Source organism: Cladophialophora bantiana, assembly GCF_000835475.1.
Source record: "Cladophialophora bantiana CBS 173.52 unplaced genomic scaffold supercont1.8, whole genome shotgun sequence".
In the NCBI taxonomy this organism is placed as follows: Eukaryota; Fungi; Ascomycota; class Eurotiomycetes; order Chaetothyriales; family Herpotrichiellaceae; genus Cladophialophora; species Cladophialophora bantiana.
In genome coordinates this window covers 290,748-310,966 of record NW_015971582.1, presented here as the reverse complement: position 1 = coordinate 310,966, position 20,219 = coordinate 290,748, and the positions used below count along the sequence as shown (strand labels likewise).

The 20,219-nt window shown below is 52.5% G+C and overlaps 7 protein-coding genes across 7 annotated transcripts; 5 read left to right on the top strand and 2 right to left on the bottom strand.

Moving 5' to 3' along the window:
* Positions 1-435: 435 nt before the first annotated feature.
* Positions 436-2,343, bottom strand: Z519_05764 (ribosome biogenesis GTP-binding protein YsxC; the record flags this gene model as incomplete). Its single annotated transcript, XM_016763504.1, has 1 exon — positions 436-2,343. One exon carries the CDS (start codon positions 2,341-2,343, stop codon positions 436-438), a length of 1,908 nt encoding a protein of 635 aa, XP_016619828.1.
* Positions 2,344-2,720: 377 nt separating this feature from the next.
* Z519_05763 (uncharacterized protein) lies at positions 2,721-3,356 on the top strand (the record flags this gene model as incomplete). Its single annotated transcript, XM_016763503.1, has 2 exons — positions 2,721-2,789; positions 2,844-3,356. 2 exons carry the CDS (start codon positions 2,721-2,723, stop codon positions 3,354-3,356), a joined length of 582 nt encoding a protein of 193 aa, XP_016619827.1.
* Positions 3,357-4,832: 1,476 nt separating this feature from the next.
* Z519_05762 (uncharacterized protein) lies at positions 4,833-6,293 on the top strand (the record flags this gene model as incomplete). The annotated part of the gene is made up of 1 exon (XM_016763502.1): positions 4,833-6,293. The coding sequence occupies one exon, from the start codon at positions 4,833-4,835 to the stop codon at positions 6,291-6,293; it is 1,461 nt and encodes a 486-aa protein (XP_016619826.1).
* Positions 6,294-7,165: 872 nt separating this feature from the next.
* Z519_05761 (uncharacterized protein) lies at positions 7,166-9,116 on the bottom strand (the record flags this gene model as incomplete). Its single annotated transcript, XM_016763501.1, has 3 exons — positions 7,166-7,861; positions 7,961-8,702; positions 8,794-9,116. The coding sequence occupies 3 exons, from the start codon at positions 9,114-9,116 to the stop codon at positions 7,166-7,168; spliced, it is 1,761 nt and encodes a 586-aa protein (XP_016619825.1).
* Positions 9,117-11,694: 2,578 nt separating this feature from the next.
* Positions 11,695-13,053, top strand: Z519_05760 (uncharacterized protein; the record flags this gene model as incomplete). Its single annotated transcript, XM_016763500.1, has 1 exon — positions 11,695-13,053. One exon carries the CDS (start codon positions 11,695-11,697, stop codon positions 13,051-13,053), a length of 1,359 nt encoding a protein of 452 aa, XP_016619824.1.
* Positions 13,054-14,218: 1,165 nt separating this feature from the next.
* Positions 14,219-16,012, top strand: Z519_05759 (uncharacterized protein; the record flags this gene model as incomplete). Its single annotated transcript, XM_016763499.1, has 3 exons — positions 14,219-14,247; positions 14,350-15,828; positions 15,895-16,012. The coding sequence occupies 3 exons, from the start codon at positions 14,219-14,221 to the stop codon at positions 16,010-16,012; spliced, it is 1,626 nt and encodes a 541-aa protein (XP_016619823.1).
* Positions 16,013-16,456: 444 nt separating this feature from the next.
* Z519_05758 (leucine-tRNA ligase) lies at positions 16,457-19,946 on the top strand (the record flags this gene model as incomplete). Its single annotated transcript, XM_016763498.1, has 3 exons — positions 16,457-16,519; positions 16,573-19,097; positions 19,163-19,946. The coding sequence occupies 3 exons, from the start codon at positions 16,457-16,459 to the stop codon at positions 19,944-19,946; spliced, it is 3,372 nt and encodes a 1,123-aa protein (XP_016619822.1).
* Between the last annotated feature and the right edge of the window lie 273 nt (positions 19,947-20,219).

Below are 20,219 nucleotides of genomic sequence, written 5' to 3'. Positions count from 1 at the left end.
AGCTGCTCAAAGGGCGAGCCCAAGATTCCCCGAGGCCCTGGCTCGAGGGCGTTGTTGGCTCGCAAAACATAGCAAATCTTACGAATGCAGACGCAATGCATATGTTTACCGTCTTTCCGAACCCTCACCGTCGTGTGATCCTTAATCAGGGACTAGTGCCGAATGGAAGATGGATAGCATTGCGAGGATTGTCCATGATGAGGACCATTCGAGTTCCAATTACAAAAGCGGTGTTGGAGTGAATATTGAGCACACGGCTCTCCAGCCGTAGTCCGTTACATGCCTTCTATTCCTGTTCCGTCACAGTCTCCATGTCTAGGACGGGATATGGTAACATCCTAGGCCATGGTAGTGCGTGCTCGCCCTTTCCAGAGACGGCACCAATCCAGTCCGTTGCTCCTTCTTTCCCTGTTTCTAACCCTTATTTCTGGTTCTCTATTGCCGCCTCTTCCTCTTCTTCGAGTTCGGACTTCCTCCAGAGCCGGAGGAGGGTTCGGAGAACATTGACTCAAAGGCGTCAATGCCTTGAGTTACGCCTTTACCCATCATAGTCGGCTTTTCGCGAGGTTGGGGCTGCGGTTCACTTTGGGGTCCCGAGTTTCTCTGACGGCGGCGCCGAGCTTGAGGCTGTTGTTGCTTCTTGTTCGACTTGGCCGGTTGTTTGGGCGGCTCGGCGAACATAGCTTCAAAGGCATCCAAACCTTGTGAGACGCCCTTCCCAACAAAACCCGATTGCTGTTGCTGCGTAGGTTGGGGCGCCGAAGGTTTTCGTCCCAGCGAACTGAAGCTCGACGCTCCTGCCGCACGGTTTTGAGGCCGTTGATGAATGGTTGGGGGCTGCTGTTGTTTCTTCGACTTGGATGGTTTAGGGGGCTCGACGAACATCGCTTCAAGGGCATCGATACCCTGGCGGACGCTTTTGCCGTGAACAGGCGCTTGTGGAGATCCCTTAGAAGGAGAAGGAAGAGATGCGGGACCAGACGATGGCAAACTCATGGATTCGGGGGCGGTCGTTTCTTGTTCCGGAATGGGATTCGCGCCCTTGGACTTGGGGTGGCCTCGAGAATTCAATTCTCTGTACACAAAATCAAGTTGATCGTGCAAAGATGTGGCCTGGTTAGCCCCTTCAGACCTGGGGCCCGCAAATTTCTTCAACGACTCAAAAACTCGAGGTGGCTCGCGGTGGCCTTGAGGTTCAAGTGATGCTGAGGCACTTGCTTCCGAGCCAGTTCCTAAGATCTCGCGCATGAATTCCTGGAGACTGAGATTCGGGAGTGATTTCGATGCACTTTCTGTCGACTGTGCAGGTTCAGACTCGGTTCCATTCCCCTGGATCAAATGATATATCTCGGCGCCGTTGGGACTGGGGCGACTCAAGGCATTTTTGTCGATGACTTTATGTGCCGCGGCTTTTTCCATGGCATACCATTCCAGGTTCGCGGCCTTGAGAATTGCCCATTGCAGATTCTTGACGCCGAGGGCGTTTTCATTCGCTCCTTTCGTAGTCGCGATGTCTTCGAGCGATCCAACCGCGATCATTTCACCCAGCATTAATGCGGATTGACTCTCGAAGTTGGCCTGACTGCGCAGTCTAGTCAATGCTTCACGGATGTCGCTCTCTGACACTTTTGAGTTCAATCGATCACACTTTGTTGCAACAATCTGAAAGGGGATACCGAGCTTGTGGAAGATTTCCAGCATGTGACGGTCAGCAGCCATGACGCCGTGTCCACTGTCGACAAGCAGAAATGCCCTTCTCAGATTTCTGCGGTTGTTCAGGTACGACACAATCTGGGCACCCCATTCAGACCTGCTACCAAAGCCATATCCGGGCATGTCGACAAGGGTGACTTTGGGGTTGACATCCCCATCCCATCCTTTTACAGCCCCGCCTGTGTCATCTCTTGCTGCCAAAGCCCACGCGGCCATGACTTGAGTCATTCCAGGGGTCGCACCGACTCGATTAAGGTCGGAAGAGGTAAGGGCGTTGATCAAAGTGGATTTGCCAACGTTCGACCGCCCGAGAAAGATGACTTCTGGTACTAGGATGTTCTGTTGTGAGGCTTTTGAGGAGCGCCGCCATGGCTCCGAAGTTTTCCAATTAGTCCCCGTCCATGCTCTCGAAGGCTTGTGATTTTTGAAAAAGTGCGCAGCTGCGGCTAAGTTCTCCTTGGTCGGAGGAGTGGTGTCCCAGTACCACGACCCTGCCACCTCTGAGGGTGAATCCTGATGTTGGAAACGAGTGGAAGACAACTTGCGCCGGCCATTCTGGAGCTCTACCAGCCGTTGACGAAGACGAGATCGAGAGACCAACCGGCAAGTGAAGCAAGTGAAGGTTTGCATCTATTTGTATGGAGGGGGCTGTGGGCGTATCGAGGCAATTTGGAAAAGAGAGGTGTGTCAGTGACGGCGAGAGAGGGATTCTATACGAGATGTAAGGTACGAGGTAATGGACCTCAAAATGCAGCGCGCAGCGACTTGGAGATTTGGAAATTTTGAAGATGCGCGTGTCGAAAGGGAAGCCGATCCCGCCAATTACCATCGAACACCCCGTCCAGCTCGCCATTTCCCATTTCCCCACATGGTGACACTGTAGAAGAGGACGCTCAAGACGCTCAAGACGCTCGACCTACTGAGCAGCGTACGTGCGTATCTCATCTGCGAACTGGTTGGCATCATTCTCTCTCAATCCAGCTCCTAGTGTCGCCATATCGTCCACGATGATCAACGCTGTTCTGGTCTTCAACAATAACGGCCAACCGCGACTGACCAAGTTCTATTCTCAACTAGTAATGTGGGATCTATTGAACCAAACAGCGCAAGTGCTGATTGCAGGTCTTTAGGACACGGCGACTCAGCAGTCTCTTCTCTCCCAGATCTTCAATCTTGTGTCAGCTCGACCAGCTTCCGCCTGCAACTTCTTGCCTCTTCCTCCCCTGTTGGCTCCCACCGGCACGGGCATCAAGACTTCACCAGACGCACCCACCCAAATCACCTATCGCCATTATGCCACCCTCTACTTCATCTTGATCTCGACCTCCACCGAGTCTCCTCTAGCATTGCTGGACTTCATCCAGGTGTTTGTCGAGGCTCTGGACAGACTGTTTGAGAACGTCTGCGAACTCGATCTGATTTTCGGGTTCGAAACCTTGCACGCCGTTCTTAGCGAAATGGTCGTCGGAGGTGTTGTTGTCGAGACAAACCTGGACAAGATTGTGGATGGTGTCAGAACAACCGAGGGCGTCAAGGGGAAAAGGAAAGCCGTCAATGCCAACGACTCTACCGGCTCCATCGGGAGAGGCACGGGATTTGCTGGTCTTAGATGGGCCACTGGTTCAGGAAGGAGCTGGAGGTGAATTTCAAACTCAGATGTGGGTGAAAAAAGGTGCCACATCTCGAAAATCCCTCAGATTGAATCCTGCAACTCCAGAGGCACGAAATCTTGAGCCACGGCGGTTGAACAGCAGTCCCGAAAGGATCGCATGGAGCCAGAGCATCTCAGTTTGCCTTGGGAGTTGACCCCCGGGCAGCGCGATCAGCGATGTCGAACTTGGTGTTCACACACCTCACTGCGGACTTCTACGCAAATACGATTTCGATGTGAAAAGAAAGTGCAACCCGCGAATGGACTGTCACATGCGCCTGTGTGTGATGAGGATCAAGCATTACAAAAAAGGTTCGGTTCAGGTGCGTGCTGGCAGTGAGACTATACCCCGTTTTCGAATACATCAGAGAGGTCCAATAGTTCTACTAGCACGGGGGCGGCACTATTGGAATTCGCTAACTGAACGACCACTTAGCCCTGAAAGATATTCACTGCTAGTCCATGTCTCTGAGGGAAACGAATGACAGAAGGCATGAGTAAAGTCTTGAATCGCGGACTGAGGTGTCTGCACCGCCGGCGGCGTCTATAGGAGCAATCGGATACGCTTACCAGCAGGCGAAGTCACCATCACTCGCAAAGGGAAGAGGCTGCGGCTTCGTATTGTGTTGGGTGTTATCGGCTCGGCACGGAAAGACGAAAGAGGTTCGGGCCAGTGCGCAATTCGATTCATGGATCAGCGAGAATTGGTGGACGTGGACATTCTTGAGGGCACAGGTGTGTGATGGCACAATTTGCGGGCACGGTATTGGTGAAGCCTTCACAGGGAGATGGCTCTTTCGGGAAGCATACGGTGGTGCTAGTGACACTGGAAGCACACAACGCAGTATGATGCAGGATGCAGGATTCAAGGATCTGGATCCGATAGCTTGGGAGTTTCCCGGTGAACTGCTCCTCTGCCCGTTGGTGCTGTGTGATAGAAACAATTGGGACAAGGTTGGATTCGAGCAGCCACATTGAAATGTTTCCGGGCGCTTAAAAATAGGATGTGAATGGAGGCTCAGGCTGTCAGATGGCCGAATCTTGGACCATTCCAGTTAGAGTCCCGGTGAGCCCCTCATGGTCCCTTCGCCCAAGGTCCCCGCCATCCAGGCACCCGAGCGCCCCCATAGGCCAACCCAACGGCAACGGGGGCTTGCTTGGGGCCTAGAGGCCCTCCCCTCTTGGGCACTTGGGTGCTCTGCCTTGTGATTTGCCCCTCGGCGTGCTTCACCCTGCAGACCGCATCCTCGTTTTCACTCGCTTTCACAGCTTTCCACTTCTCACCTCGTACCAATCATCGCAGCAGGCGGCTTGCTGGTCGCTACTCAGCAATCATGGTCAGGTACATCTACCGCCGTGATCGCTCTTTAAAGTGCAACCAGCTGCTTCATATCCCTCCCGGCCAGGGGGTCAGCGGTTTCAGGTTCGCGGCGCTGGATCATGTCGACAGCTTGATCCGCCTACAAAGATGAGTTGCTCCTCTTCGCTCTTGACCCTCTCGATTCTCATCTTTGTCTCTGTCCTCATCATCCCACCCACTGCTGCTCGGCCACACTCTATCTGGGACGTCGATATCGACAGAGACCCCGCCCCTCCGCCAGACCAAGGCCCTCCCCTCTCCGCGGGAGCCCTCCGAGACAAATCCAAGCTCAAATACGAGATCATTGGCATAGTTGGCGCCTACGTGGTTTGGCTGATCATCACTCTTGTGCTGCTTTTCCTTGTTGGCAAGAAACTGCGCCGCAGAGTCCAGACCTCGAACCGCAGTCTCAGCATGGAGATCATCAAGCCAGCTCCACTCGCCAATCAGCCCAAGATGAATGTCGAACCGCCTTTAAAGAGCCCCGGTAAAATGGCCAGCCTCAGATCTTGGGCTACCGGCAAATCGCATTCCCATAAACAGTCCAGCATCAGTGTTTCTTCCACCATCGACGAGAAGATCATCGAGGCCGACAAGGCAAAGAACAGGGATGAAATGGCAAGGCTGTATGCTGCTGTTATGGCACACGACGAAGAAAAAGCCAGAAGTAGCGGCCAAACCTCGCCTCGGACACCCAATTACCCACCTCAATACAATGCTCCGCCCACACCCCGGTCACCTCATCATCTCCCACCTACTCCGAGGTCACCTTACTACCAGCCCAATCTCAACCTGAATGGGCCGGCCTCACCAAGGTCGCCTCGATATCCTCCAGAGTTTCAGCATCTGCGACATCCCGACACGGAAGCTCAGGACCACGGCATTCAACCAGTTTCACAGGCATTGGTTCACCCTCTTGCACCCACTCCTGCCGACGATGCTCCCTCAACAAGGACAGGGTCGCAGACCAGCAGCCGAAAGAAGGTGTCGCCTTTATCTTTCATCTCAGGCCGCAGTGATTCGGCCGATCAAACCAAGAAGCGCCCGAGTAATATCTCGGTTCGCGGTCAGCCCATCTCGCAGCCACTAGGTTCTGCCACTCTCACCGACCCCTCGATGTATTCAGAGGATGCTATTTCTTCCCCTCGCATTTATAACCCGGGTCCAGCTCCACCAACACCAGGCCAGAAGTCCGCCGTGACCGCCGTTGAGGAAATTGAGAAGAAAGGTCCCCCGGCACCTTTGTCTCTCCGCAGTACTGCAGCCTCCAACAGCTCCAGTAGCTTACCCTTCCGTCAATTCTACAATGATGCACTTAAGAGCGCACCTGCAACCAAAACAACTTTCGTGGACCGTCGGGAGAGTATCCTGGGCGTGCACCCGAAGACGGGAGTGCCTCAGACTCCCTATAGTCCCTACATGCCTTACACACCTATGACACCAGTGACGCCCCGGTCACTCGTGACCAAGAAAGAGATGAAGAAGAACAGGAAGAAGGAAGGGTTGAAGGTGCTGACTGAAGACGACTTGGTGCTCTCGGATGAGGATCTGTGGAGTCCGATGAAGTAGGTCCCATGTTGGCTCACGATGTCCCTTTTTGTCTAATTGTCGTCTCCTTGTCTCATTTCTTCCCTTCCTCAGCCTTAGCCCGAGCATGCGGGCTCTGCTCGACGGGGTGTCGGTGAGGCCGGGGAGAGTGTGCAGTGTACATTTAGGCCGCCTGAAATGGCGAAGATTAGATATCCTCGACCGAGACCAACACAGATGTCGATGACAATGAACTTTATTGAGAAGATTACAAAGTGCATAGCAAGCCTGTACTGAGTACGGAGCACAAATTTAGGTGAAGGCCCTTCTGGACCCCGTAGCCACTTTCTGCAAGACCCCAGCACGTATATACAGTGACTGTTGCGGTGGAAAACAGGTCGTACCCAGCGCAGTTGAAGAGCGCCCGATAGCGATGCAGCACCCACCTTTTGTCTACTCCGTAGAGATACGTGTAGAGGATCGAAAGAAGAGCACTGTTTCCTGCTGTTGTGCGAAATGTCACACGTATTCAATAAATTATTGTTCAACATCCGATATTCAATATTCATTCATCGAGCGGGGTGTAATTAGAAGGTAGTGTCCATTCCCAGCCATCCATATATATACTCCGTACATACTTCCATGTACTCATAGGTATCTCAGGATCCAGAAATTGTCCTGTGGAAGAATGTAACGCATCTCTGTATCGCCAGGAGAGATAACAAAGGAAAAAGGAATGGAAAAGAAAGAGGCGACGAGATTCCCTTGGATATACGCCCCCAACCAATGCATGCGACAGCGAAACTTCCACGCCTCCATGTTCTTTTTCTTCTCTCTTTCCGCTGTACCACTTCGGCGCATAGCTATCTCCCTCCGCTCGAGTCCACTGGTACATCCCTCTTTTTATTTTCATGCTAACGCTCCGCAAACCTACTCCTCGACCTCAGCATCGCCCCATATCTCCACAGATACGCCATGCCCAGCACCCCAGCGGCACTGACGCCGGCGAGGACGCTAACGCCCTTGTCCACACCCCAACTGACAAAGACTGCCCGACTACCCATGACCACACCAGCAGCCAAGGATCCTCGCGACATGTCGTACGTGGCGGACAAGGAGGCAAAGTATTTCCGGTAGGACAGGGAGATGTAGATGATTGTGCATTGGAACACGACGTAGCTGCCGCCGGAAAAGAGCGCTATGCCGATCGTCGGGACTATCCAGTGGAAGGCCGGATGTTCGATACCGTTGGCATCGCGCGAGGTGGCGGTGGCAGTCCAGGCGAAGAGGAACAGACCTGCTGGGCAGAGCACGCTGAACGGCATGGAGGGAACCAGCCAGCGTTCTTGCGGGATGGCCGCGTTGATGTGCAGCCTTTCTAGACCTGAGGCGAGAGATTGAGGTTGGCTTGAGTCGTTACTCGCAGCAGCGGCGGCTGCGGCCGAAGCGACTTTTTTGACATCTGCACGAGCCCGAGGAGTAAAGTAGAGCTGGAGGTAAATAGCATAGATGACGGCGCAGATTCCGGCGCCAATGATTGCAGAGAGAAATATCAGTCCTATGGCACCAGCAGAGAACCCATATCTGTCGTGGTAGACAAGGGGGAAGGCCTGCAGTGGTTTGTGGTCAGTGGAAGGTATCCTCAAACTCCATTTGACACTTCATTCGCGGACGGAGTTTCTGAATAACAGAAAATAGGCAAGACGCACCTCGAAATACGAGTAGTAGGTCGCATACACGACACCGCCATATACGGTGACGAAGGCAATAGCTGGATCCTTCATTGCGATCTCTGTCGGTTTAATGAGGGCGTCCATAAACACTTTGGCAACGCGCACTCTCTTGATTTCTGACGGAGCCCGATATTTTGGATCACCTGTGAATTTTCTCATGCGCTTTGCCCGTTGAAGCAGTATGTAATCCGCGCTCGTCTCTGGCAGCAAAAGGATCAGTGGGACCAGGCCACCTGCCATGATCGCCACCTCCCAGTATGGCCATCTGAAGTCCCTCACGACGGCGTAGCCTGATAGGAGTGGACCAACCGCAGGACCAGCATACATTGCGCCGAGCCAAATCATGTAGCCGTATGGCGATTCAAACTCATCAAAAATGTCGTCGTAGGAAGCCGCACCCGTGGCAAGGATCGGGGAGCCGAAGTAGCCTTGAAGGAAGCGTAGAATGCATATGGTGGCAAAGTTGAGATCTTGCACCTGTGTGAGAGCTATTGAGAGGGCGAGGAAAGGGAGGAAGGAGGCCCAGTATGGGATGTTGCGACCGATCCACGGTATTTCCGACAAGGGGGCAAACACCAAGGGACCTAAAGCATAGCCGAGAACGTAGAGAGCGAGGATCAAGGAGACAGAGGTCTCATTGAGGCCGTGCTGAGGGGCGATGTACGGGTAGGACGGTGTTGTGATAGACGAAGTGCAGTAGACGACAAATGTGTAGATACTATCCATAACTGAGGTCAGCGGGTGAGATTCTGCAGAGGAGAAATATTCTCTGCGCCGGGTCGGGAGACAGAAGAGGGCCTTCCACATACAAAATGATGAAGCTCGTCCATAGTTTCTTCGCCGTTGAGAAGTTCCGCGGGTTTTCAGGATCTGTCGGGCTGTACCAGTCGACTAGGACGAGGTCATCGGCGTTCGTGCCTTTCTTTGCAAGGACTTCAGGGTCGGCTTCGGCGTTGACAGGAGCCTGAGTAGCCCGATCTGCATGTTGCAATCTCCTGTTCCTCAATATTTCAAGCCCGTTTCCATCTTCAGTGTATTTCAGAAGGTGGCCTCCTGAAACTAGTCGAATTAGTTGACCGAGGGGGGTGTCCCTCAGAAAACTAGCCATTTGATAGGTGACCCGGCGGGACATTGAGGAATAGAAAAGACGTTGGGTGGCAGTGGGAAACTATCTTGGTACACCTGCTTATGATTGTGACTCCAGAAGCCTCTTATACCATTGAGAGCATGGAGTAGTGCCAGAGGAAATATCAGACCGACTTCCCGAATAGTTCGGCCGTACTGTACTGCCGTGAAAACATAGTCAGAAATAAAACACGGTAGATTGCATTACTTACTCAGGGGGCTTGGTCAGCGAGCGCCGTCGTCACATAGACGGCACTGGTGTTGTGACCCTGAACAAGCCTTTTCCAATCGTGTCTATCATGTTACCCCGAAAGAGCATGATTGGTGCCAGGCCACAATTTCATAATCGTTCTCGACTTGGCGCTCCGGGGCATCGACTCGCTACTGAGAGATGCAGCTCTCTGCAGCAGGATAGCGGAGGATATCATAGCTCTTTCGGAATAGGCCCCTGTTATAGACCGCTTTGATAAGCAAGCATGAGGACTTTGGGGGGTTCGGACTGGCCGTCGCCTTGGAGAAATTCGCTGTCACTTGCCACCGCGTTGTGGAGATATAGACATGGTAGCTTAGATTATTTTTCAGTAAGGGCACTCTCCGAGCTCGACAAGTCATGTCAATGCAACGTCAATTGTGTACTGTCCCCAACACCGCCACATTACTTCGAGACTTTCTCGCGAGACCTGGTCATTTTGCGATGGTAGACTGAGGAGTGCCAATATCCTCGCGCCAAGATACCTGGATCCGCGCTGGGAGATGGAGGCTTGCCAGGGCAAGGGCACAGTAGATGCTATCCAAGATCAGAAGATAGCGTCCGCATGATTGACAGCTCCGAATTCTGACGCAAAAAGGCAGCAACCCATCTTCAGAGTCGGTGGTGTAATTCACCCGAAGCTGCAGCAGAGGACACTGAAGCGCGCAGAAGGGCGCTCAAATTTTAGTACCTGGTGAGAATCTCGTAAACGTTCAACCCAGCGCCAGCGCCAGCGCAGGTGAGCAACTAATGACAATCACAGCAATATGGCATCTGCGGAGATTTGGTCACATCAGCACGATTTGGACACTTTGCCTTATGGCAAATAGCCCGATTGAGCATCAAGCGCGAGCAAAAGATGCGACTTGGCGAGGCTGGGTGGCATGAGCGGTATAGGCTGTGCGAAGAACCTCATATCAAAGTTGTTCCGATGGATCTGGACACGAGGCTGGTCTAACCATAATCGATTAGACTCAGCTTACATAACCCGTTTTGTTTCGTGCGAGTCTACACTACGGCCGTTGAAGCGGCCGATAACTGCTGAACTAAAAAGACAAAGAAATACGGGTTTCTGAGTCCTGATTGCGGATGAGACTGGCCTGGACAAAGATCTATCCGTTTGGCTCATTTACATCCGTCGTGTATTGGATATACCAGAGTCTCGGATCTGATGGTGATGCGAGGCTTGCCGCCTTGAGGCTGGTGTCAGCTAGGAACAATATCTTGAAGCCAGCGTAACGAGGTCAGCCATGCGTCTCAGAGGAAGTGAAATCATGAGATCCTTCGCTTGCGTCGTCTCGTTCCGGACGCGTGAATTGAAGTTAAGAAGCCCGCCGACATATTCGTCCCGAGCCTCGACCTTCTTCTCGCATTTGTACTCCGTATTTTTGCCACTGTGGAGCAGCAGTCCCCCCGCCATCAAGCAGTCCAATATCCATGATTTTGCCCGCAGGGAACCTCGAGAAGAATTGATGGGGTTAGCAGCGGAACAGATAGCTCGAGACTTTTGCTGAGCTTAGGCTCTCGGCGCACGGCACGGTAGGTAACAGCATGCGCCGATACTCTGACACCAACTTGATAGTCCCCTCGTTCACCATGCAGGCCGATAATGAGATTATCCTCTGTTACTGCGAAAGCGACAATTGAAAAGCAAAACTGTTACATTGAAACCAGGCGCTTGGTCTAGACCAGGCCTGTCGCGATTGGAAGGCAATTTTGACAAGAATGAGAAGAAATAGCGAGAGAGGTTGTCAGCTTGATGACTGATGTTGGGCGGTTCATGTGTGGCAAGCAAGGTGAGATAGGGAGCATCAATTAGCGTGGGCGGGTGAGTGGGCTACAATTGGCGGTGTTCATAACTGGACGTACAAGTAGAGGGGCTAGGGATGCCTGGGCGGCACTCAAGGATACCTCAGTCCAGTAACCTACTAGGTTACACAAGCCAAGTGATTCGTGGCATTAGTTAAGCCAGGCGTGCTCGCTCTTGAGAAACATGTGCCTGGACTTAGGCCAATCGTCGTAGTTAGAGGCTGTTAGTCATTGTCTTAGTACTGGTGATCATGATCATTGCCCCTGCCATTAACATTGCCACATGTCGCATCAGCAAACCTCAACCCTCGACCTCACAGGCTCACAGCATATTTTGTCCGGCCAAGTTTGTTTCTGCTTGGCTCATTATTCATCGCGAGGGAAACCAGGTCAAGTTGCTGGGAACTCTGACCTGGGCAAGCGTACCTCCTCCAGAAGACATTGGGACTGGCTATAGAAGTACATACGCCATATCTCCTCCACTACGTCGATAGGGACCACCGTTGGCGGCATCTCCAGGCCAAACATGCCCCTAACCGTCCTTACCGATTCAGATGTCCGAGAACTGCTCTATACCCTAACGAAGGAGGACATCGACGAACTCCAATCCAATCTTGCCGAAGCCCTCCACTCATATTCGACCGGTGACAACAACTCCCCCTGCTGCGCATCTTTCCAGCCACAGCGGACAGTTATCAAGAAGAATGGCGTCACCACCCTCTTCATGCCAGCGTCCACAGGGACCTCTGTAGGGATGAAGATCGTTTCGCTCCAGCAACCCGACACCCCCGTTCACAGCAAATCTTCAGCCTCGTCCGGCACCTCTGAAAGTCTTGCAACCACTTCAGGCAGCATGTCGTCCTCTACCTCGGTCAGGTCTGCAACGAATGACTTCGGCTCCATGACCCTCACTCCATCATCCACCATGTCATTGGGGAGGGACTCAATCGATGGCTCTTCGTTCCAAGCCCCGACTTCGGTTGTCAGCTCCCAAAGCACCACACCAAAAGGGTCCGTCACTCTACTCGACTCCACTGGAAATCCCATGGGTATCGTTAATGCCGAAGAACTCACAGCTTTCAGGACGGCGTTGGCTTCCACTCTGATGCTTAAGAAGCGCCAGAACGTCCACACCGTGACTGTCTTTGGTGCAGGAAAACAAGCATATTGGCACATCAGGTTGGCACTGATGCTCAAAGGCGACCAGATCCGACATGTCAACATCATCAACCGCAACTTTGAGAGGTCTATCAAGTTGATGAAAGCGTTCCAAATGACACAGGAGTCGAAGGAGCAATGGCGTAAAGACATCAAATTCTCAGCCATGAGCCCCGAATTTGGCGAATATGGCCGGCTACTGAAGGAGGAGGTTCGAAAAGCAGATGTCATTTTCTGCTGCACCCCGTCCGTCGACCCCCTATTTCCTGCTGAGTTCCTGACATCGCGCGAAGGCCGCAGGAAAGGCAGGTATATTGTTGCCATTGGCTCATACGCTCCACACATGTGCGAGCTTCACCCCGACATCATGAAAGTTGCCGTTGAACCTAATCACGGAGGCCATCATCATCACCGACATGCTAGGCAGGGCGGAGTGGTTGTTGTCGACAGCCTAGAATCGTGCTTGAGGGAAGCAGGCGAGATCGTCAAGGCGAAATTGAAACCAGAGCATTTAGTTGAGATTGGAGAGCTCATGATGATCAAGAAGGCCGCAACTAGGGAGATAGAGCTTGGGGGACCGGGCGAGCAAGGGCTCGTCGACTGGCTGACCAAGGGCAACGTCATCTACAAGAGCGTGGGTATGGGGCTGCTGGATCTAGTGGTCGCTGGCGATCTCATACGAATGGGCAAGGAGAGGGACGTTGGTGTGACCATTGAGGATTTCTAGGTTGCACTGGAGAAACGTTGTGCGTTGGTTGGGACGACGACTTTCTCCGCCTTTTTCTCCTTTTCTGTTGGGCTGTTTGCCACGATGGCGTATCACTGTTGGGCGGAGCATTCCCTTTGTTGCTTTTTCTCTCTTTAGATTCCCACATGAGGTATAAAGAATTGTATTCAAGTGACTGCGCACTCCAGTCAACCATAGGTGCATATGCAGGTACCAATCCTGACAGTATGAATACATGTCTTGAGGGGCATAGTGTTTGTATTAGGTAGGACATAGTACGTTCCTGAGGGCGGCAGATGATAAGAAGGCGGATGGCGACAACAGCGAAACGCTGTGGCTAGCCTGCAGTTCATTAGAAGTCCTTAGACGTAACCTGAGCTTACCTCGTCGATTGTCAAAATGCGGCTTGTCAGACTATGGCATTCATAGCTGGCTCGCTGGCTCCCCGTGCCCGGTTCCCCTTTGTTTTCTTTTCTCTCTTACCGAGTACTCGTAGGGACTGACCCTTGGAGATCAGCCCCGCCTCCTCCAAAGACCCAGTCACCCCTCGCCGCTTACCACCCCAAATGCCTCTCTTATCACTGGCAAGCTGTCCACTGTCAGTCCAGTCAACCCAGGCTAGCGCCAGCCGATTCGTAGGTGGCGGGGCACAGTGGGCGTCGTTCCTGAACGCCGCAGACATAGGTACTGGGCACTCCCAACGTCATCTTCCCCCTTTGGCACAATGGCCCATGCCCTTGTTGGAGAGAAAAAGCTTGCTGGACACAAACCAAACTCGAGTTGTGTTTCGATATAGCAAAAAGAGGCCGAGCGCAGTATAGTGGCAAGGTCGGTGTCGCGGTGTGAAATCTCTTACAGGTGGCTGTTTCCTGCTACTCAAGGTACAACTGATTTAGCGTGCTGTGTAACTCGGGTGAGTTCTGCTCAGAGTCCCTCCTCCTCCTTTGTCGCTTCCCGGAGGTTGGAGCTCGCTAGCGTCCACAGTGGTCGAATATCCGCGGTCATCGTTGAGATCGCCAAAACAGAGGTCGACAAATCCCACAAGTGTGGTTGTGACATTCCTATGTACAAGCATCGCATCAGTCAATCACTAGTCTTCTTCTACCCCAAATCGAACTGTTCTCCCTGTTCTATCGCTATCATGCCCTGAAGAGTCAACCCCATCATGGTCCAGCACGTCTATTTGCCGAATGGGTAAGTTGCCCCTCCCTTGAGAAAGAACTCCGTGTTTTCGAGAGAGGTGTTCGATGCCGCTGGTCTCCAGCATGCTTGATGCCAGCTAACAGGACCTGGCAGGCAGATATACACAGTCACTCCCGTCTTTGGCGGGTTCACATTCAAATCGACCAACCTCGATTTGCATCATTCGGCAATGCCCCCGGGATGGACCGTGATCCTTCAGACAGAAGACGAGGTGGAAGACGAAGAGCGCAGAAGCAGTAGGGTGTCAGTCAAGCCCAGCGGGGACACGGAAGACGCAGGACAGAAGCATACCGTCACCCACCGATTTACCAAACCCACCATCCAGAGCGACTCCCTCTTCATCTCGTCGATATCCATGCCGTCGAGTTCGGACTTTAGAAACACCGCCTCGCCGACCCGACACATTGCGATGATGCTTTGGGCGACTTTGTGCTGGTATTTCCACAAGGAGCCTCCGAACCCCCACGCTCTCACCGAGGCATCAGCGTTGACCCCAGAGGCAGGGCGACCGAAGCTTGATTGGCGCATCAAAATCAAAAGAGAAGGTATTTTCAAGGGGAAGAACACCCTGCAGAAACTTGAACGCATGGGTTTAATAGCAAGCGAGGACTCCTGTGTGGGCACCGATACCAACACTCGATTGCCCAGCGGCTGGGCGGAGACATTTGTGAGCAGAAAGTCATTTTGGCAGATCGATGCAAGGATCTTCCTCTATACAATGGCGCCTCAATCGCATTCCCCATTTCCTCAAGCCTCGCCCTACCCTTCTCGGCCATCTTCACCAGATCGGACCGTTCCTGAACGTGGTTCACCACGACCTGCCGACTATGGAACAAATACTGCAATATCGGACACCTTCAGCTCGGGCATCTGGTCGCCTGGAGGACCTTTTAACTCTGGAAGCCATCTACCTACCTTCTACCCTCCCCCGCCCACCCAGTTCACCTTTACCAACCATATTCGTCATCCGATACGCCCCAAACCACCACGCCAGGGTGAATCATTTTATACCCGCTATATTCCTAGTCTTGGTCAATGGCTTTCCTTCCGGGTACCAACACTGTCCCCGAAACCATGTCCTCAAGCCCATTTTGTGCCCGGGTCGTCTTCTATGCCGGCAGTGCTGCCGAGTCACTCCGCAGCCGCATCCATAGCAACATTGCCGACGATGGACAACTTCCTGGATCGGCCTTCTGACTTGGATTTGCTTCACAAGTGGATGAATGACCCTCGAGTCAATTCGGCATGGGGTGTCGCTGGTCCGCTAAGTACGCAGCACAAATTCTTGATTGACGGCCTCCAAAGCCGACACTCGTTCCCTGTCTACGGCTGCTGGGACGGCAAACCATTTGGATATTTTGAGATATATTGGGTGAAAGAGGACCGATTGGGCCGACTACTTGGGGGAGAAGTTGGCAATTATACGCGCGGGTTGCATGTGCTAATTGGTGAAAACGAGTTCCGAGGCCCACATCGAGTCAAGGTTTGGTTGTCTGCGCTGGTACACTATTGCTTCCTCGCGGACTCCCGCACCGAGACAGTGATGTTGGAGCCGAGGGTCGACAATGAAAAGTAAGGCATCCAATTACCAAAGCTTTTGGCAAGCAATTCGGTGACTAACTCGGGCCGCGCACACAGATTTATCACCTATCTGAAAGATGCGGGGTTTTACAAGCAAGGCGAGGTTAGCTTCCCGCATAAGCAGTCAGCTATCATGAAAATTGACCGAGAATCTTGGGAAGCGCCTGAGCTCTAGGAGAGTAGCGGACGCCAGAATTTATCTGCTCGGGTTAACAGAGAAGGTATGGGTGGGGACGGATCGGACATTTATACTTGTGTTGGTGGCTGTTTGACAGCGATCTTCAACCCGCACCTACTGTGTAATAGGCGTAGTCAATCGCACAGTATTGGAGCCGCAAAGCTATCCAAAAATTTGATCGATCCAACAACGCCACACAACATAGAGCTCCAGAAGGAACCCGAATGTTCGGTCAGAATCCAGCCTTGTCTCGCGACGGAAGGCAAGGCTGAGTCCACGTGACCAGCCTTACAACTCCGCAACAAGGCGGCGAGGCTGTCGAAGAAATAGTAAACTATTCGCCGCCAGTTTTCATGCTTCTACCCAACACTCTAGAGCGACTTTCACCCTCACGAACACATCGGAGGGCCGAACCGTTCATTGCCACTCAATTTTGCTATCATGGCGACCCAAATACCCGTCGATCCAACTCTTACCTCGGCCAACACACTTAAGCTTGAAAATGTGAGTCGTCTGCACACGGGCAGGAATAACCTGGACTAACCGACGATTTCTAGACACACAATCGAGACGTGCTGATCGCGATCGAAAAGAAGTACCAAAAAGAATGGCAGAAGAACAAAATCTTCGAATCGGATGCGCCTACAACGACCGAGATCCCCTTTGACTCAGTCCCCGCCGCGGAGATTCGAGAAAAATACCCCAAGTACTTTGGCACCTTCGCATACCCGTACATGAATGGTGCTCTGCATGCTGGACACAGTTTTACAGTCAGCAAGGTGGAGTTCACCGCGGGCTTCAACCGCTTGACCGGAAAGCGGGTGCTGTTCCCATTGGGGTTTCATTGTACGGGCATGCCAATCAAAGCATGTGCAGACAAACTCGTCGAAGATGTGAAGAAGTTCGGACAAAATTTTGAGAGATTTCATGGAGAGGAGGACGCGGCAGCACCAGAATCCAACGGAGCTGCCGTTGCGCCCACACAAGGAGTTAATGTGAAGGACGATCTCACCAAGTTCAAGAGCAAGAAGGGCAAGCAGGCCGCGAAGACGGTCAAAGCTAACTACCAATTCCAGACGATGCTGGCTATGGGAATACCCAGGGAAGAAATCCACAAGTTCGCAGACGCCAATTACTGGCTCGAATACTTCCCGCCAATATGTCAACAAGATCTGATCGATTTTGGAGCAAGGATAGATTGGAGGAGGAAGTTTGTCACAACCGACGCGAATCCGTACTACGACGCCTTTGTGCGATGGCAGATGAATCGCTTGCACGAGCTCAACAAGATCCTGTATGGAAAGAGATATACGATCTACAGTCCTAAGGACGGCCAACCGTGTATGGACCACGACCGGACCAAAGGTGAGGGTGTAGGTCCAACTGAGTACACAGCTCTAAAATTGAAGGTCAAGGAGTGGTCACCCGGAGCAGCAAAGGCGGTGGAGTCTAAGATCCCCCAGGACGCCAGTGTCTATTTCGTGCCTGCGACCTTGAGACCGGAGACTATGTACGGTCAAGTATGCTGTTTCGTTGGACCGAAGATCAATTACGGCATCTTCAAGGTCTCAGAGAAGGAATATTACGTGGTCACTAAGAGAGCGGCCTGGAATATGGCTTTTCAAGGTACTTTCTTTGAAGAGGAGCATTTCCCCCGTGATCAAAAGGAGTTGGAGCCTATTGTGGAATTGCCTGGATCTGCCTTCGTGGGTACTCTGGTCAATGCGCCTCTATCGGTACACAAAGAAGGTGTTCGAATATTACCTATGGAGACGGTATCTGCAACAAAGGGCACTGGTGTTGTCACTTCAGTTCCGTCTGACAGTCCGGATGATTTTGCCACGGTCAGAGAATTGGCTAAAAAGGCGGAGTTTTATGGCATCCAAAAAGAATGGGCTGAGCTGGAAATCATACCTATTATTGATACACCAGCCTATGGTAATCTTGCGGCGAAGTACCTGGTCGAGACGAAGAAGATTCAATCGCCGAAGGACACCACTTTATTGGCTGAAGCAAAGGACCTGGCGTACAAGGAAGGTTTCTACAACGGCACGATGTTGGTCGGAGAATTCAAGGGCGAGAAGGTCACCGATGCCAAAGAGAAAGTCCGAAATTCCTTGATCGCATCTGGCGAAGCGTTCCCTTTTGCCGATCCTTCAGCCGAAGTCATCAGTCGAAGTGGGGATGAATGTGTGGTCGCGGATATCCCACAGTGGTTCCTGAATTACGGCGAGAACGACAAAGAGTGGCAACAAACAGTATTGGACTATGTAAAGGACAAGAATGGTCTTGAAACCTACACCCACGAGACCGAAAACCAGTTCGTCGCAAACCTCGAGTGGTTGAACCAATGGGCATGCGCAAGGACGTATGGTCTGGGCTCTAAACTCCCGTGGGATCCCTCGTTTTTGGTGGAAAGTCTGAGCGACAGCACTATCTATATGTCATACTATACGGTCGCTCACTTCTTGCACGGAGACAAATTCGGAAAGACGCCCGGGCTATTGAACATCAAGGCAGAACAAATGACGGATGATGTCTGGGATTACATCTTCACGCGGACGAACGACGTCAAGAAGGTCTCGGAATCGACAAAGATATCGGTGGCGGACCTGCAAACCATGCGACGGTCTTTTGAGTATTGGTATCCTCTCGACCTGAGATCCTCCGGAAAGGATCTGATCCCCAATCATCTTACATTCTTCCTCTACATCCATCTCGCCCTGTTCCCCCGCGAATATTGGCCTAGATCTGTCCGCTCGAACGGCCACCTCTTGCTCAACGGGGAGAAAATGAGCAAATCCACCGGAAACTTTTTGACCTTGAGTCAAGCAGTGAAGAAGTTTGGAGCCGACGCTACACGAATAGCTCTTGCTGACGCAGGCGACGGCATGGAAGACGCGAATTTCGAAGAGAAAGGCGCCAACGCCGCTATCATGCGGATGTACGTTCTCAAGGAGTGGATCGAGGATACGTTGAAGGACGAAGGACTCCGCAAGACGCAAGGGGAGGTCATTTGGGACCAGCTTTTCGAGGACGAAATGAACTTGTTGGTGCATGAAGCGTACCATCACTACTCCGAGTAAGTCTCCAAAGCTTCTTTACGATGCCACAATGGTTGGGATCATGCTAACGGTTGCTTCTTAGCACAAACTACAAACTCGCCCTCAAATCCGCTCTCTACGACTTCCAATCCGCCCGCGACTTCTACCGCGAAGCCTGTCTCTCTAGTGGCATACCTCTCTCGCGGCCCCTCATCCTCCGCTACGTCGAATTGCAATGCCTCCTGATCTCCACCATCGCCCCTCATTGGGCCGAGTACATTTGGCTCGAGGTTCTGCACAAAGACCAATCCATCCAACTTGCCCACTGGCCCACCGACGTCCCCGACGCAGACCCTTCATTAACCGCCGCGAGAGAATATGTGAAGACGACATCCAGCAACATCACGAGCGCAGAAGCGCAGGCCGCCAAGCGAATGGCAAAGGGCAAGGCCGTGGTATTCGACCCCCGCAAACCCAAGCATATAACGATCTTCGTGGCGTCGCGATTTCCCGAGTGGCAGGATAAATATGTCGACCTGGTCCGCTCCATGCTGGAGGAAGCAACCTTGGACGACGACAAGGCTCTGAACGCGTCCGTCGCAAAGGTCGGCAAGGGGCCGGAAATGAAGAAAGCTATGCCCTTCGTCCAGGGGCTCAAGAAGAGACTCGTGGTTAACAAGGAGAGTCCGGCGGCCGTGTTCGAGCGGAAATTGCCTTTTGACGAGGTGCACGTCTTGACCGAGATGAGGAAGGGCTTGATGAAGAGCAGCGGCTGCAAGGACGTCAAGGTTGTCAGCGTCACGGACGAGAACAGGCAGAGTCTCCCGCACACGGCCGAGTCGGCTGTGCCGGGCCAGCCCACCTTCTTGTTCGAGAACGTCGAGTGAGAAAGGGGTGTGTCCCCCTTTTTTGTCCCATTTGGGTTGGCCTATGCCTTTTACCCTTTCTTTCCTTGCCTCCGTGAAATCAGTTGAGCACCAGGAGCAGGGTAAAGAACGACATGTTGACTCATGAGTGTGTCAATGCATTTTAATCCATGAAGGTTTTTAACGGGCAACAGAATGTATGGATGTATGTGTGGGTGTGAGGATCGAAGCGCTCCGATAGAGGACGTGTTTTTGGATGAGAGACACGATGGGATGAGAAAGGAAAGGAAGGGC